The sequence below is a fragment of the Neolamprologus brichardi genome, unplaced genomic scaffold (assembly GCF_056152115.1).
Source record: "Neolamprologus brichardi isolate AB-2024 unplaced genomic scaffold, ASM5615211v1 NODE_ptg000033l+_length_6344489_cov_1, whole genome shotgun sequence".
NCBI lineage: Eukaryota > Metazoa > Chordata > Actinopteri > Cichliformes > Cichlidae > Neolamprologus > Neolamprologus brichardi.
This window is the reverse complement of record NW_028270137.1, coordinates 1,000,569-1,019,481: the sequence shown is the minus strand read 5'-3', so window position 1 is coordinate 1,019,481 and position 18,913 is coordinate 1,000,569. Positions and strand designations below refer to the sequence as shown.

The following is an 18,913-nucleotide window of genomic DNA, read 5'->3' as shown; positions in this document are numbered from 1 at the left end:
CCAAAATCAGTTTTCGAAACATCTTTATAAACTGACTAATGCTTGAACATTGCTGTAGGTCCACAGTAAAACTGTTCCACAGTTTTACCCCATAAATAGTAACACAAAAGGTTTTAACCTGTGTCCGTGCTTTAAGAGTCTTCAGATTGAATTTTCCCCTCAATGCATAGTCCCCGTCTCTGTCAAAAAACATCCTCTGTACATTTCCTGGTAACATATTGTATCTGGCTTTGTACATAATTTTTGCAGTTTTATATTTTATAAGATCCATAAACTTCAGAATTTTTAATTTCAAGAACATGATGTTAGTGTGGTCTCTAAATCCTGCTTTAGTAATAATCCTGATTGCTTTTTTCTGAGTTTTACATAGTGGTTGAAGTGAAGTTTTGTATGTATTTCCCCAGATTTCCACACAGTATTCTAAATATGGCAATATGAGTGAACAGTAAAGTACCCGGAGTGATTTGGAAGGCAAAAAATGTTTAACTTTACTCAGTACAGAGATGCTTCTTGACAGTTTAGCTTGTATATGCTTTATTTGAGGTTTCCAGCAGATTTTGTTATCTATTATCACACCCAGAAATTTTGTTTCAGAAACTTGCTCTACTTCAACATTGTTTATTAACAATTTTGCTCCGGCATCTTTTTTACAATTTCCAAATAACATAAATGTAGTTTTATTCAAATTTAGTGATAACTTGTTTCTGTCAAACCATGTTTTTAGTTTAATCATTTCTTGTGTGACAATTTCCAAAAGCTGCTGTGAATTCTCTCCAGCACAAAAAATATTTGTATCATCTGCAAATAAAATAAACTGCAATATATCAGATGTTTTACATATATCATTGATATAGAGGATAAACAGCTTTGGTCCCAATACTGACCCCTGTGGAACTCCGCAAACAATGTCCAGGCACTCTGATTGATATTCACCAATCTTCACAAATTGTTGCCTGTCTCTCAAATAACTTCTGACCCACTCTAGCACCACTCCTCTAATACCATAGTACTCCAGTTTATCAAGTAATATTTCATGATTAATTGTGTCAAAAGCTTTTTTTAGATCAATGAACACACTAACTGTGCATTGTCTTTGATCTATATTGTTGGTGATATTTTCAATTAGTTCCATTAATGCCATAGATGTTGATCTATTTGGTCTGAAACCATACTGACTGTCCATTATTATTTTGTGTTTATCTATAAATTTGTCAAGTCTATTAATGAAAACTTTTTCCAGTATTTTTGAAAATTGTGAAAGTAGAGAAACAGGCCTGTAATTTGTGAATTGGTGTCTATCTCCATTTTTAAACAGTGGTATTACTTTAGCTGTTTTCATTTGTGTTGGGAATGCACCAGTTTGTAGAGACAAATTGCAAATGTGTGTTAAGGGTTTGGAGATGCCACTGATCACTTTCTTAACGATTTCCATGTCAATGTCATCAGAGTCTGTAGAATTTTTTGTTTGTGATTTCCCAACAATATCAATGATTTCCTTTTCTTCTACCACCGTTAAAAACATTGAATGAGGATTACAGTCAATGAGTTTAGTTTCTTTCTCTGCAGAATCTGTTATATCAGGAATTGTATCAGCCAAATCTGGCCCAACACTTACAAAGAATTTATTGAACTCATTAACCACATCACTCATGTTACTAATATTTTTATCATTGTTAACGAAATACGAAGGATAATTTGACTGCCTAGAACCATTTTTAATGATGGTATTTAATGTTTTCCAAATCCCTTTAATATTATTTTTATTCATATTTAATAATTTCTCATAATATTCCTTTTTACATGACCTCAAAATACTAGTTAATTTATTTTTATATTTCTTGTATTTATTTTCAGCTTCTGTACTTCTGATTGTTATAAATTCTCTATATAAGGTATTTTTCTTTTTACATGCATTTTGTAATCCTTTTGTGATCCATGGGCACGCTGCATATTTTTGATTTTTACTATATTTTTTTACTGGGCAACAGCTATCATATAACAGTTTAAATTTTCCTAAAAAAATCTCATATGCTTTATCAATATTTTTTTCCTCATACAGCATCTCCCATTCTTGCTTAAGTAAATCACTTTTAAATGCATTTATGGACTCCTCTGTTCTCACTCGTTTGTATTTTGTTGTATTTTCCTGTTTGGCCTTCCTGTAATTGCTGTTATACACTACAAAAACCGGTAGATGATCACTGATGTCATTAATTAGGAGACCACTTATAGATCTGTTTTCTATTTCATTAGTAAATATATTGTCTATTAAGGTTGCCGACTGTGCTGTAATCCTGCTGGGTTTAGTAATCACTGGACAGAGTCCCATGCTATACATTGTATTAATAAACTCATCTGTCATACTATGTTTGTTTGGATTTAATAGGTCTATGTTGAAATCCCCACAAATGAACATAACTTTTTGATTTGTCCTAATAAATGTTTTATCTACCCACTCCTTAAATATTTCAATATTAGAACCTGGTGTTCTATATATACAACTTACAATGACATTTTTCTTTTTTTCCATACTAATTTCTATTGTTACACACTCTAATATGTTATCCACCACCACCGTCATTTTTTCCACCACCCTGTATTTTAAATTTTTATCCACAAACAAGGCCACACCCCCACCATTCTTATTCTTTCTGTTCATAACATTTAATTCATATCCGTCTATTTCAAAGTCCACTCCTTTCTCCATATTAATCCACGTCTCAGATACTGCAATCACACTGAATGGATGTGCAAATTTGCTTAAGTATTCTCTTATTTTGTGAAAATTGGCATATAAACTTCTACTATTAAAGTGGATTATGGACATTTTGCAGTCAGCCTTGACAGTTTTATTGAATTGATCTTCAGTATAATAGCAGCTGATGTTTCTGATGTTAAAAAAGTTCAATTCTGGATCAATGTCCTGCTCTGTAAAGTGTGTATTGTATTCCATGTTTTGTGGTGCATTTAACTCCAGATTCTCATAATTAGCAATCCTCTGTGATAGCAGTGTATAATTCCCAGATGTTAAATTAGTTGATTGTTCCATGATTTAATATGTTGTGCTTTAGCTTCCGTTGTTATCTTCTGTTACCTGCTTTGATGAATGTTGATTGTTTGTTCAGCTCCTTGCATTTGTAGTCATGTTAATATTTTTCCAGATCCTGGATGCGTTTGATGACCAGCACTTTGGCTTCCTCCGGTGTACCGTTGAGTTTAATAAATATTTTACAGTTTGCAGTCCATGTATTTTGAATTTTACCCAGTTTCTTTAGGTGTCGTGCTTTCTTAGCCATGTCAGCGTTGTATTTAGTTAGATGGTCATTCATGTAGACGTTCGATCCCTTTAGTTTTCTCCCCTGCTTCAGCAGTGCATTCTTGTTTTTCCTGTTTACAAATCTTATGATGACAGCTGGTTTATCACTAGCGTTTCTCCTGGGCAAAGGGTGGCATGCCTCGATGTTATTACAGTCCAGGTCGATCCCTTTTGCCTGCAAGAAACCAGCTACCTGTTGCTCTGCAGAGCTAACATCCAGTTCTCCATGGTCCTCTTTGCTGTCAGCAGTCACAGCCCGAGCATATGACCGGGGTTTTATGTGTAGCCCTGTGATGATCACATCGTTCATTCTGGTGTATTGCTCCAGGTCCGCGACCCTGCTCTCCAGATAGACAATCCGTTTCTCCTTCTCCGCATTCTGATTGCGAAGCGACTTTATCTCCTCGACAATGTCCAGGATATATTTCTGCTGTAGCTTGATAGCTGATGTTTCTTCAGTTAAAAAGTCCAGTGACTTTTTGATGTCCTCAATTTCCTCAGCGGACGGCGTTCTCTTAGGCCCCATTTAGTTTGTTGTCTCGCTCGCTCCGTTTCCGTGTGTTGTTGATCCCGGTATCTCGTCAACACCCCCACCACCAGCCAAGTTAAGCCTTTCCTCTCCCCCAAGGACCTTGAAAAGCTTATTCATGCATTCATTACCTCTAGACTGGACTATTGTAACTCCCTCTATTTAGGCCTCCCCCACTCCTCTCTTTACCGGTTGCAATTAGTACAGAACGCTGCTGCACGTCTTTTATCGGGTGCCAGAATGCATGATCATATGACTCCAGTTTTAACCAAGTTACACTGGCTCCCTGTGAAATTTCGCATTGATTTTAAAATTCTTTTATTCACTTATAAAATCTTAAATAACACTGCCCCTAGCTATTTAACAGATCTTCTTCATCTGTATAACCCTGTAAAAGCACTAAGATCTTCTAACCAGATGCTCTTAATGCAACCTAAGTCTAGGTTGAAAACCAGAGGCGACCGTGCCTTTGCTATTGCAGCTCCTAGATTGTGGAACAACCTCCCTATTGCCATTCGCTCTTCTGAAACTGTTCAGTCTTTTAAATCTCATTTAAAGACCCATCTTTTTACTCTGGCTTTGACGTAAGATAGTTTGATTATCATTTGGTTGGTTTCTATGTTTGTCTCGTCTTGCGTTGTATTTGTCTTATTTTATTTTATTTTTATTTATTTATTCTTTTCTTTTTCTTTTTTCTTTAATTTGTGAAGCACTTTGATCAAAACTGTTGTTTTTAAATGTGCTATATAAATAAATTTTGATTGATTGATTGATTGAAGAATTGTAAAGTGCACACATAAGAAGCCATACTGGGAAATTGTCTTCTCTGCGTTTTCCAAAGAAGATAGTCCCAAAGCCTCCTTCACCCAGCTTATCCTGCTCTTTGTATTTTTCTTCAAAGTCCTCTACAGAGAGACAAAACAAATTGAATTTAACAGGTAAAGGAGACTTTACTCACCTAGATATTTACGCACACCCACAGCACGTGGTGTGGTAAAGGTCGGCCAAGATTTTGACCACATGTCAGAAACTGGATCAAAATTGGACTAAACTCACTTGAACTCTGACTTTGTCTGCACTTAGAACTATCACAAGATATTAAAACAAAACATCGGGCATTGATGACATCACAGGAATCTAACATTCTAATCTATGCAAACTGTCTCCAAGGCTACATAATATCAAATTAAATCATAGCAAAGGAGTATATATGACATTTACAGTACAGTACTCACACATGACAGAGGAGGAATAAATATGAACTTTTTGACATAAATTTGATCATATGAAATTGGATATTTTTTAAAATATGAAACTTTTTCCTTCCGTCATACTTCAGAAATATAATATATTAAGTTTTGAACATTTTAAAACATTTAAGTTTGCTCGTTGTATTTATAAGATCCTACATGGACGTGCTCCACAATCATTGGTCAGTCATGTTAAAATCCATTATCAGTGGAAAACAAACCTGATCCTCTACTAGAGGCGATTGTGCAATACCTTTTAGACATAACACTCAGCAAACAGTTATTATTAGTTAAAGTCAGTGAGATTTGGAGTGATACATGACACATGATGGAATAAGACACGCAGACTTAGCATGACGAACCGACGAGGAACACGTACACTGTAAATACATACAGAGGGAAAAGAGGACTAGAGATGAGACATGGACATAACTAAGCACAAACAGAACATGATGGCTGGGGGGAAAACACACGTGACAGAAGGAATGGGTCACAAGGGCAAAACATGTAAACGAGAGGAGGAGACGGGAGAAAAAGACATTACTGAAATACATGAAGGGCCAGGGCTGGGGCAGCCAACCAGTCACAGACAAACAGCCACATTTTTTACTGTGTCACCGCAAAGAGCCACATCATACACCTGGGCACACATGAACATCACCCATCCCTTCCTCTGTCCTGCGTTGTCTAAGGACATGCAGTCAGTGGGGGTCTTCTTGCCCCGTTCACATTCACACAGAGATGCATTGAAGATCACCTTGTGGTTAGTGCCTTCTATTCGATGTACAGACTGAATAATAACACCTTCTAATTAGTTCTGTCTCCTATTGGTGCTCTTCTACGAGTAATCAGTGCTTGATGGCTTACTGACTTACATGTTTATTGAGATTGTCTAATGTCTGCGACGGTATCTTCTCCCACGTCTGCGGACACCCGAGGCCTTGTGGGCTCTCCTGCGTCTGCGAACGGGGCGAGAAGCACGTTTGCGTCTATACCTGTGTCGTGGCATTGTCCAAAACGGCGGTACCTGCTCCACGTCACGGGTTCTATTTATGGACTCACCTGGCAACTTTAGTGATGTCACTGCTGATGTTGTCACTGTTGGTGTGACCTCATGACTCATTCATCCCATCTGAACTGTGGTGTAATTATGAGGTCACAGGGGGACGTGAATTTATTCACAAAGTTGAAAGAGAGTTTGGGTCATAACTCAAAGACACAATGATGCAGTCAAATCATTGGAATTAAATATCTGTAAATTACACGATTTAGAGGGGACTGACATCACATCCAGTCTCTCTGCTGTGATGTCAAATATCAATGCCAGACTCGCTTCTCTCTGTTGTGATGTCAAATATCAATGCCAAACTCGCTTCTCTGTTGTGATGTCAAATGTCAATGCCAAACTCGCTTCTCTGTTGTGATGTCAAATGTCAATGCCAAACTCGCTTCTCTGTTGTGATGTCAAATATCAATGCCAAACTCGCTTCTCTGTTGTGATGTCAAATATCAATGCCAGACTCGCTCCTCTGCTGTGATGTCAAATGTCAATGCCAGACTCGCTTCTCTGCTGTGATGTCAAATGTCAATGCCAGACTCGCTTCTCTGCTGTGATGTCAAATGTCAATGCCAGACTCGCTTCTCTGCTGTGATGTCAAATGTCAATGCCAGACTCGCTTCTCTGCTGTGATGTCAAATATCAATGCCAAACTCGCTTCTCTGCTGTGATGTCAAATGTCAATGCCAGACTCGCTTCTCTGCTGTGACGTCAAATATCAATGCCAAACTCGCTTCTGTGCTGTGATGTCAAATATCAATGCCAGACTCGCTTCTCTGCTGTGATGTCAAATATCAATGCCAGACTCGCTTCTGTGCTGTGATGTCAAATGTCAATGCCAGATTCGCTTCTGTGCTGTTATGTCAAATATCAATGCCAGACTCGCTTCTCTGCTGTGATGTCAAATATCAATGCCAAACTCGCTTCTCTGCTGTGATGTCAAATATCAATGCCAAACTCGCTTCTGTGCTGTGATGTCAAATATCAATGCCAAACTCGCTTCTGTGCTGTGATGTCAAATATCAATGCCAGACTCGCTTCTCTGCTGTGATGTCAAATATCAATGCCAAACTCGCTTCTGTGCTGTGATGTCAAATATCAATGCCAAACTCGCTTCTGTGCTGTGATGTCAAATATCAATGCCAGACTCGCTTCTGTGCTGTGATGTCAAATGTCAATGCCAAACTCGCTTCTGTGCTGTGATGTCAAATATCAATGCCAGACTCGCTTCTGTGCTGTGATGTCAAATGTCAATGCCAAACTCGCTTCTCTGCTGTGATGTCAAATATTAATGCCAAACTCGCTTCTGTGCTGTGATGTCAAATATCAATGCCAGACTCGCTTCTGTGCTGTGATGTCAAATGTCAATGCCAGACTCGCTTCTCTGCTGTGATGTCAAATGTCAATGCCAGATTCGCTTCTCTGCTGTGATGTCAAATATCAATGCCCAAACCCAACGACCGACAAGTAACACAGAACACGCAGCCAGTGACGCACCAAACACACACCACGTTTAGTGACCAATAAATCAAGCGCCACAGGTGGTGTAAATGACAGCTCAGGGATGTGTAATGATGTTGATTTTTTCTGTTCTTGTTCCTTTTTACCAAGCCGGGTTTGTTGGTCCTTGTTTCCCTCTCCTGCTGAGTTCCTCCTGACGGAGTTCATAAGCCAGTCAAAGATCTGCACGTCACAATGGACTGAGATGTCGACTTCCTCCCACCAAAAGAAAGAAAAAAGTAAAGTCGTCATGCAGCAGGAGAACAAAAAGTCATACTACAGCTACTGCACCCTCTAATTTATTAGATTCTTTCAATCATGTGTTTCATAGGGGCCTCGGAGCACTTCTGCACACTAAATGAGCTGTGCTGGAACTTACACCATCACGTAACCCATAAAGGAAATCTCTTATTCATAAAAAGAAACAAATGTTTGCTTTGATTCCTCCTTGAGAAACTGAATGTCACGGTCCTGGGTCGCTGGCTCAGTGTTTTCTGTTTTGTTTTATTAATCTTTGATTTCTTGATGTGTGATGTTAGTTCTTAGGTTTTGGTTCTGTGTCCCCGCTGTTCTGTGTTGGTACTGTGCCTCTACAGAAACAGCATCATAATTTCATATTTTGTCAGCACTTCCTAGCAGTATGTAACTACACAATAAATGTCAGGGTTTGCGTGTTGAGATATGAATGGAGGACCCAAGATGCAGGCACTGCTGATGTGAGTGAGCTTTATTTATGGAGAGTGACATACAAACAAAGGCGAGGGAGGCGAGAAACAAAACTAGGAAAACCTAAACTGGGAAAGCTGAGAACCAGATAAGAAACCTGGACACGAGGGAATGGAGTTAAAACACGATGACAAGCAGGAAAAACAGCATGGAGGAACACAGACGGACCAGTAACGCACACAAGAGGACGAATGCTATAAATTAGTGATGGCCCGCTTGAAGCTGACGCTCCGGCGCGTGTGTCGAAAACACCAACACACCGCTTCAGAAGCACTCTGTCGATGCTCGTTTGGCCACAGTCACGTGATCAGTGACGTCCAATTGTGAATTCCACTCTGCAGAGTGGGCAATCATAATGAAGCAGTTCAGTTTTTCTGTAGATTCAAGCTGCTCTTCATATTTTTGACCAGCAGATGTCACCACAGAGGACTGTGTTAAAAAGCTTCCAGTAATGAATCGTTTTTCAACACAAGCTTCAGAAAGCTTTGTTTGGCCATCACTACTATAAATACACACAGAGGGAAACGAGGAAACACAGGAGGGGGACACAGCTGAGCCTAATGAATCTGACGAGACGGGTCCTTCATGTACTGTACATGATGCGGGTAGATGCTGTACGTTTATGGGCTGCAGGAGAGACACAGATTTGTGCAGCTGAGGTTGTTTGGGGTGCCTGCGTGTTCGCCTGCTGGGCCTGAGCGAGCCTCTCCACATCTGTGGCCCGGCGGTCTCTTCTCTTGCTGAGGATCTTAACGTAGTTTGCTGGGATGAGCCGGTGGTCTCACCGTCCACGCTGGCCAGGAGCCAGCCACGCACACGGGGCTGTAGCTCTAAACACGAGGGAGATAGTTGTAAACATGGGGCACGCTCACACAAAAGAAGAGCCCTCATCTGTTATTTCTAAGATAAGGAAAACAAAAACAGAAGGTTTTGGGTCAAAGCACTCAGAATCAAATGTCCCGCAGCCAGTAAAAAGCTCATCACCTTTAGGAGCGAGGTTGAGCATCTCTCCAGCTTGCATAGAAAGCTCCTCCTGAGAAGCAGCTGTAAAGTCATATTCTCCTCTGGCCACCACGTGGTCGTCCTCCTCGCTCGCCCAGTTAGTGTCTAAACCAAGCAAGGAAACTGAATGAAAGACATTCATCATTTTAACTGGTCTGAACCAAAAACAAGTCCTTCTGCTTTTCCTTACACTTGTAAAGTAACTAATGGCATATGGAGCTATGGTACCCAATTTATTTGCCACTGAGTTACACAAAGGCACATATGATGTCATACAAGCAGACTCATCTTTACACGTGTACTGCAGCCCTGAACATTACCAGCTTCAGATTCTATTATCAAACTTTGCAGCAGCAGCCTTAATTACTTTGAACTCAAAACATTTAGCACCTGCAGCCACTGTCCTGTGTTGAGTACACCTCTCAAAACAACTAAATGTACTCATATGAATATGTGAGTGCTTGCTGTTCCATCTCTTCAGCCTGCTGCACAAACCTGCTGGGGGGACGTCCTCAAGGTGAGGTGTGTGTCTGTATCCTCCCAGGCTGTAGCCACCACAGATGGAGCTCCCATAGGGGCTGTAAGAGGGGAGAAGGAGCTGCTGGATGGACAGTAGGACTGCTGGACCTTATGAGGGGGCACCAGGGGCGCCATCCTGGGCAGGACAGAAGGGCTAGCAGGGGTAGAGGAGCCTGTAGCTAATCCTAAATCTGTAGATCTGTTTGGTGACAACATAAAGATAGAATATCAGTAAAATCCACCCATAATTCATTGCAACATTAATTGAGCAAAGCAATAGTTCAGAAACGTGAATAATATTACACAAACAACAAACATACAAACAAACATGTGTGTGTGCGCCTGCGCATACATCAGAATCACTTTGATCCCTTGTGACGCGGTAGCTTTGCTTCGATCCTTCATGACGTGGTAGCTTTGCTTTGATCCCAAAACCCATAATACGAGCGCTCACCCATTATACTTTATGGCATAACGGACGTTGACCTGACACCAACCCAAACCCTTTCCAGATGTTTTCAGAGCATTTTACAAAAGAAACCAAAACAAGTTTTGTTTCTAACCAATTCACAGAGCAAACAGACAGATCGTGGCTATTAAAGTCAACAAGAGCGACCCTGAAATTCTGCAACAGGTAAAACTGACCAAAGAACAATTTCAATACGAGACAGATTATCAATCCAAGGAAACTGGATATATAAAACCTAAGCGTTTCAATGACCTCGAACAACTACTGAAGGTTAGGCGAGCACCTGAAAATGGTCAACCATTATTTGTTAGTCTAATCAAACAGATGTTGGCCATGTTTCTGAGGTCGTTTTCTCCTTTTTTATGTTGTTCTTTCAGTTTTTCTCCTGAGATGAGCTATGAAGTGTCTGTGGGGCAGCTTATCTGGTCTGTCTCGAGACAGTCCAGGCTGCACTCACCTGCAACAGGTGGAGACTCACCAGAATATTCAGACCTCACAAATTGTGTCTTTCTCAACTCTTCTATAAAGGGTTTCTCTCAGGAGGGGAAGGCAGTGAGGCCTGGAGGAGGTCCACCCCATCACGAGGGCTGGCTAGGCTTTCGCAGCCTGTGTGAGTGTATGTGTCTGCACGACCGTGTTTATTGTTTTATATATTTCAAAAAGACGCATGTCCTCACATCTGCAGTTTCTTTGGTGGATCTGGTCTCGTCTGTCTTGAGACAGTCCAGGTTGCATCCACCTGTAACAGGTGGAGACTCATCAGTACATTATGAACTCTGAATGTGTGTGCAGTGTGCGCAAAAGTTTCCGTGTTTGGATTTCTTTGGGGGAGTTTATCTCTGGATGTGTGTAAATGTATGTGCATTAATGTGTGCCTGCATGGAGATCTGAGGTTGGCTGGTAGGGTGGACCTCTGTGCATAATCACATGTGTGTGAAAGCATTTCCGTGTTTGGATTTCTTTGGGGCGGTCCATTAATGTAAAGAGCGGTGAGGCGGCCCGCTCCTGGTTTTTCTTGCTTTCTTTCCCGCACCTGGAGGGCGTCGCAACCTCCTCATGAGGGCTGGCTAGTTTTTGGGAGTGTGTGTATGTGTCTGTACAACTGTGCTTATTGTTTTGTGTATTCCAAACTAACAGGATTATGACATCACATATATTTAGAATCTTACCACCAATTTGATCCTTTGATCCTTGAATCCATAAATAGGGGTGAGAAGCGATGACTTTTAGTCCATTAATCACAGCATTTATGTTCGCAGAATTGAAACGTTCACCAGAGAAGTATTTTGAAACATCTGGATCCTTTTCGGAGTAACAGTTTACAGATTCCAACATGTCTCAGAGAAAACAACCCTACAGATTTTGAAGGTAAGTTTTCTTACTGCTGGTCACGTGATGGTGTCAGACTGAGCGGAGGTCTTTCCTGATGTTGCGGGAATTGCCGTCTTGTGTGTGGCTGGGTGCAGTAAGGAGTGTATGTGATGTGTGTGTGAGCATGCGCGTGAAGGAAACGCGGGGAGCGGAAGAGAAAAAAAAGAGAGAGAGAGTGTGTCCTGGGTAGAGAGGGCGACCGGGAGCAGCGTTCTAACGGGCTACAGCCTATGCAGTGTGTTTTCGAAGTGTGCAGTACTGTTATTAAAGCCTCATCTCTTCAGTACTCTCCGGTGTCCCAGCTGATTTCTGTCTGCCTCACTACTCCATAAAAGTGAAGGGAGTTAACCCCGAAGGAGGACAAACTTCGGCCCTGGAGGAAGCATCTCCCCTCGCGTCTCCCGACCACGGTCAGGGGACTGACAGCGAGAAATGGTTAACACTGGCGACCACGAAGGGACCCTCTCACGTTGTTAAAGGAGTGGTGAGCACTGAGAAAAACCGACAGGCTAAAGTGGCTAACGATTAAGCCGAGTGACCGTAATTACAAGTGTATTGGCCCGTAGCTAAGCCAACTCGCGATGGCCGCTGCTCGCCGTTCTCGTGAAAACTACGGACTTGAGACCAATTACTCCAACCCGTTCATATCGCTGACCAGTGTCTCCGAGGGTGCCGCGAGCATTAGGGAAGCTAACAGAGACAGAGCTGTGACTGAATACGAACATATGAACCCATTCCTGTGTGCTGAAAGTTGTGCTAACACACACACTAATGGAGAGGGTGTATTCGCGCCGCCCGATGGTCCTGCCCAGCCGCAGTTTTCCCGCATGAATCCCTTCCTTGATGCTGAATGCCGCAGCTACGGCCGTGAGAGAAACACAGGCAGCAGCATGAACTACTATCCAGCTCCTACTCCCCAAATGAAAATCCACTATCCAGACTCTAGAATCTAGAGAGAGAGTCCCCACCCTACGTCTGGGCCAATATGACGGCACCACACCGTGGAAGGAATTTCTGCACAGGTTTGAGAGCTGCGCTGAAGCCAACTATTGGTCAGAAAAAACAATGACAACTCAGCTTAAATTCTGCCTAGTTGGAGCAGCAGGGGCCATTATCCACAGAAATCCCCTCTCATCCAAATGAGATTACCGCCGCCTGGTGGACGAACCGGAAACTGCATATGGCCCTTCTTCTGACCATGCAGCTGCTGTTGCTGTAGAACTGAGGCAGCGAGTGCGTAAACCTGGTGAGGCCCTGCATGTTTTCAGAGATGACATTTATGGGAAAGTGGCTGTTGCATATGGTGATAGAGCAGAGATTGAACAAGACTCTATAGCTGTTGAAGTTTTCACCAATGGGCTGGGTGATGCAGAAATAGTACAGAAGTTGCTAGAGAGGCACCCAGCCACACTTGCCTGTGCATACGAAATAGCCCACCGACACGAAACCACTAAAAGGGCTGCATCTTATGTAACCAGTTCCATGCAGCAAGGAGTCCGTAACGCAGCTGAACGCCGGCCCCGAGCTGCCGTTGTCAGAGAAAAAGACAAAGATGAGACTGTTGCTGAGCATGCACCTGCAGCTAGCCCCTCACCGAATCATTCTGTCCCACACACACCCTCGACAACACCGAACAATCACAGAAACTTTAAAAGGAGTGGGGTTCGCTGCCATAACTGTCAAGGTTGGGGCCATGTCCAAAAGCAGTGCCCTTCCCCTCACAAAACCACCAAGGCCTTAACATTGAACAGTAGCCCTTGGGACAGCCCAAAACCCACCTTAAGTGCCAAAGCCAAGAAATGAGTATCCCCATGCGCCTCTACGAAGTGGAGGCATGTGCTGTTTTGGACAGTGGGGCCCGGAGGAGCGTGCTGCCGTTGCCCTACTACAACTCCATCCACCCAGACGTGAGGCCACCACTACAGCCCTCAGTTGTTGAGACCTTGCTTGGGACCTGGGGACGTGCCGGTGCTAGGTGAAGCCCAGATATCTGTCAATATCAACAATCGACAGGTGGATGTTGATTTCCTGGTGGCAGATATAGCAGAAAATGAGGTGCTGCTTGGGCATCCCTTTCTCACTCAAGCTGAAGCACGTCTTGATTTCGGCAAACGCTGCATCATCCTGTTCGGTGAAGAGGTGCTCTACTACCAAACCGAAGCCAGTACAAAGTCACATGCAGTGAGAATAGCTAGAACTGTGGTGGTGGAACCGGGGCAAGAGTATATGGTGAAAGGCAATGTGCATCCTGGTGCAGCAGCTCAAGGTGACATGATGCTTAGTCCCACCAAAGGTTTTGTTGAGAAGCACAAAGTACTTATCGCCAGAGTCCTAGTCAACATGCAGCCTTCTAAAGCTGTCCCACTTCGCCTTTTTAACCTCGGCAATAAAGCAGTAACAATTACTGAAGGATCCATTGCCGGGCTCCTCCAGCCAGCTGAGGCCGTGGAACCCTCCATGGTCTCTCCAGCTGCAGACTCACTGACCAGCCCTCCTGTGGTTCCGCTGCACCTGCAGGAGCTCTATGCCCAGAGCTCCACAGACCTCAATGACTATGAACAGCTCCAACTGAAACGCTTGCTTAGTACTTAGGGGGGGCGATCGTGGCTCAAGAGTTGGGAGTTCGCCTTGTAATCGGAAGGTTGCCGGTTCGAGCCCCGGCTTGGACAGTCTCGGTCGTTGTGTCCTTGGGCAAGACACTTCACCTGTTGCCTACTGGTGGTGGTCAGAGGGCCCGGTGGCGCCAGTGTCCGGCAGCCTCGCCTCTGTCAGTGCACCCCAGGGTGGCTGTGGCTACAATGTAGCTGCCATCACCAGTGTGTGAATGGGTGTGTGAATGGGTGGATGACTGGTTGTGTAAAGCGCTTTGGGGTCCTTAGGGACTAGTAAAGCACTATACAAATACAGGCCATTTACCATTTCACTTATGGACATGTGTTTTCTACAGGGCCTGCTGACCTGGGCCGAACCAGCCTTGTGCAGCATGACATCATAACCCGTCCTGGTGCCCCAGTCAAACAACATCCACGAAGAATGGCAGGGGAAAAGCAGCAAGATGCCGATCAGCAGATCTACGACAGCCTACAGAGCGGTCTCGCCCAACGCAGCTGCAGCAGTTGGGCCTCACCCATCGTTATGGTGTGGAAGAAAGATGGGACATACCGTCTCTGCATTGACTACAGGGCTCTCAGCGACCACACCATAACAGACGCCTACCCGCTGCCCCGCATCCAGGACACGCTGGACACACTCTCAACTGCCAGATGGTTCAGCACATTAGACCTCGCATCAGGCTCCTGGCAGGTTGAGCTGACGCCTAGAGCACGCAGGTCCGCCGCTTTCTGCACTAGGACAGGCCTCTTTGAGTGGAACGTCATGCCATTTGGACTATTCAATGCCCCGGCGACATTTCAGCGGCTGATGGACCGCGTCCTGGCTGGCATGCAGTGGGAGACCTGCCTGGTCTACTTGGACGACATCATCGTGCTGGCTAAGGACGTGTCGGGGATGCTGCAACGGCTTGGCCAGATATTCTATAGACTTCAACAAGCTAACTTGAAACTGAAACCTGCCAAATGCTGCCTCTTTCACCGCGAAGTTGCTTATCTTGGCCATGTGGTATCCGAGTATGGTGTGGCTACCGACCCCAGCAAAGTTCAGATGTGGCCCACACCTACGTCCATCCAGGAGGTCAGACGCTTCATCGGCCTGGCCTCATATTATCACCGGTTCGTGAAAGATTTTGCCACTATAGCCGAACCCCTGCACAACCTGACCAAGAAGAACGCACATTTTCAGTGGTATGCTGAGCACCAAGCAGCTTTCGACAAGCTGAAGTGTCGACTCACCTCTGCCCCTGTTCTTGGCTATCCACTTGACCATGGAGAAATGACACTAGACACTGATGCCAGCGACACTGGCATCGGCGCGGTGCTGTCTCAGATGCAACAGGGCGTGGAACATGTGCTGGCATATGGCAGTTGTAAGCTATCAAGAACTGAACAAAACTACTGCACCACACGACGTGAACTACTAGCCGTCGTGGATTTCACGTCCCATTTTCGCCAGTACCTCCTTGGACGGCCTTTCAAAGTGCACACAGACCACAGCAGCCTGCGCTGGCTAACAAAAATGAAAGAGCCAGAGGGACAGTTAGCTCGATGGCTCGAGAAGCTTGCTGAGTTTCAACTTTCATCCACCGTCCAGGTCCACTACACCAGAAACAAAGACTTTAGATCAAACTGCTCTTACTATTTCAGACATTTTATGTCAAAACACTCCTACTAACACAGACATCTCAGAACAGATAATTCACACTAGAACAGACATATCACATCAGAACATTTCCACTAATACACACACTGTAAAGCTGTCTGAGAAAGTATATGTGGCTAAAACCCTTGATACTGCTTCTCTGTTTCATGGCTGGACCATGGGGGAGCTGAGCCAAGCCCAGGACGCTGATGCAGACATTGCACCCATACGCGCCTGGATGGAGGCCAGCAGTGAGCGCCCCCCATGGACTATTGTCTCACCATGCAGGCCAGCCACTAAGACATACTGGGCTCAATGGAAACTGCTCTACTTCAGAGATGGAGTTCTGGTCCGTCGCTTCTACTGCCTTGACGAGACCCAGTTCTATCCCCAAATCATACAGCCACGCAAACTACAACCAGAAGTGATGGGCCAGATGCACGAAGGGCCAGTGGGTGGACATTTTGGTGTCGAGAGGACTGTGGCCAGACTACGAACCCGATTCTATTGGTATCACATGAGGGAAGACGTCGCTCTTTGGTGCCGTACTTGTACCAGCTGTGCATCCAGGGCCCGACCCCAGAAGACACCGCAAGCTCCGATGGGAACTGTCCGGGTAGGAGCCCCAATGGAGCGCATTGCGCTGGACATTATGGGACCACTGAATGAGACGGAGCGCAGAAACCGATATGTGCTTGTGATACAAATGGACTGCATTTGTATAGCGCTTTTCTAGTCCCTAAGGACCCCAAAGCGCTTCACACTACATTCAGTCATCCACCCATACACACACACATTCACACACTGGTGATGGCAGCTACATTGTAGCCACAGCTGCCCTGGGGCGCACTGACAGAGGCGAGGCTGCCGGACACTGGCGCCACCGGGCCCTCTGACCACCACCAGTAGGCAACGGGTGAAGTGTCTTGCCCAAGGACACAACGACCGAGACTGTCGGAGCCGGAGCTCGAACCGGCAACCTTCTGATTACAAGACGAACTGCCAACTCTTGAGCCACGATCGCCCCATTTTAATGTCTTATAAGTCTCACAGATTGATGTCATTTATGTCATACAGCCTGATCTCATGTATGCCCTCAGCTTGAAGTCCTGGATCGAGACAGCTTGATGTCATGTATGGTATCCAGCTTGATGTTGTCATGGTCTGGGTGCGTACCTGTAGGTTTCCAACAGCGGTCCTCCTCCTTTGGGCGGAGATCAGTTGCTCCTCCCTGGCTGAGCACCTGTGGGCAATTATTCCAGCAGCATATAAGATCATCATCTGCTACTCATCTTACCGTTCCGTCCTCACACCTTATCACTGTGGGGAGCAGAGCTTTCAGTCGCTCTCCTCCCCGGCTCTGGAGCTCTCTTCCTCCTGCACTAAGAAATATCGACTCCCTCTCCGTATTTAAGACACAGCTCAAAACACACCTGTTTAGACTGGCTTACTCGCTTTAATGCTGATTTTATCTGTTGTCACGCTCTGTTTTGTAATTTTAACTTATTTTATGTATTTTATGACTATTGTTCCTTTTATTAATTGTGTTTTTTGTAAGGTGACCTTGGGTTTCTGAAAGGCGCCCTCAAATAAAATGTATTATTATTATTATTTATTATTATCTGCGCACTCAATCAGTCATGGCCTGAGTATCAGGTTAGTCAGTGATGTTTTATTGCTCAGTCCAGATCCTGTGTGAAAACTTACCTGCTTTTTCCTGTCTTCAGAGTCGGCTCCTGGAGTGGGGTTCTCGCCTCAGTCATCCCCGCTTTTCTGGACCTGGGCCACCAGCTGCTGGTACAGCATTGCCAACTAGCCTGAAACTCACCTGCCTGCCTCCCCGCACCTCGACCTCATCTGGGCCTTCCCCCCACCTGTCCCCTTCACCTGAAAACAATGCCCTGGTCTCTTCACAGTATTTTTCCCAGCCCAGCTTCCACCTCCCCACTGCCACAGCTGTCCCGCTGTAATCTAGAGCTGTCTAGTTTTCATTTAGTTGCCTTAGTTTTGACAGCGCACCCACTAGTGTAGTGGCTTCGTTTAAATTTGGCTTGTGTGTTTAATTTGTGGGGGAAGAAATGAACCTTTTTGTTCACTCACTGTTTCGCTTCTGGTTTGGATCTTCCACTTGTGTCCATCCCATTTACCTCGTGCTGCTGGGCCGTGACAGATGTCATATATGTCATACAGCCTTGTCTCATGTATGCACTCAGCTTGAAGTCCTGGAACGAGACAGCTTGATATCATATATGCATTCAGATTGAAGTCATATAAGCATACAGTATGATGTCATATAAGCCTTACAGTAGCTTCAAGATGGCGGCGCGCTCGGGTGCAGCGGCTCTTAGCTCTCCAGTTTGGTGCTTGTTTTTACTTTTACTGTGTATATTTTTGAATGTTTGCAACGCTGCCATCTCTTACAGTTGCCAGAACCTAATTGACAAAGATTCCAAATACAGTTTGTCTGTCTCTGGCGACTATCAGCGAACACACAACATCCTGGGGGAGATAGCGAGACCGCCAGGGTCACCGTGGATGGTCTGCCCGCCCAGCAAGCATAGGAGGCGATGAAGGGAGAGAAAGCAGAAGAGAGGATGCCGGTCGGGCCCAGATGCTAGGCTACGTAAACAACCATACCGGCCAGCACTTCCGAGCCTCTTCCTATCGAACGCCAGATCCATCACCCACAAATTGGACGAATTGGAGCTACAGATAGCCACCATGAGCTTTGCATGTAACTGCAGCATTATTCTTATCACAGAGTCGTGGCTTCAGCCGCTGATTCCCGACGCTGCAGTTGAGTTAGCAGGTCGCACGCTACACTGGCATGACAGAAACAGCAACTCAGGTAAAAGCAGAGGAGGGGGGCTATGTGTTTACGTGCATAACGAATGGTGTTGTAACAGCAGGATCATTCACT

At 44.6% G+C, this 18,913-nt stretch overlaps 1 protein-coding gene across 1 annotated transcript; it reads right to left on the bottom strand.

The window, feature by feature from the left end:
* Positions 1 to 2,653: 2,653 nt before the first annotated feature.
* LOC148094599 (uncharacterized) lies at positions 2,654 to 3,909 on the bottom strand. The gene has a single exon (XM_087837480.1). It carries the CDS (start codon positions 3,840 to 3,842, stop codon positions 3,147 to 3,149), a length of 696 nt encoding a protein of 231 aa, XP_087693606.1. The 5' UTR covers positions 3,843 to 3,909; the 3' UTR covers positions 2,654 to 3,146.
* Between the last annotated feature and the right edge of the window lie 15,004 nt (positions 3,910 to 18,913).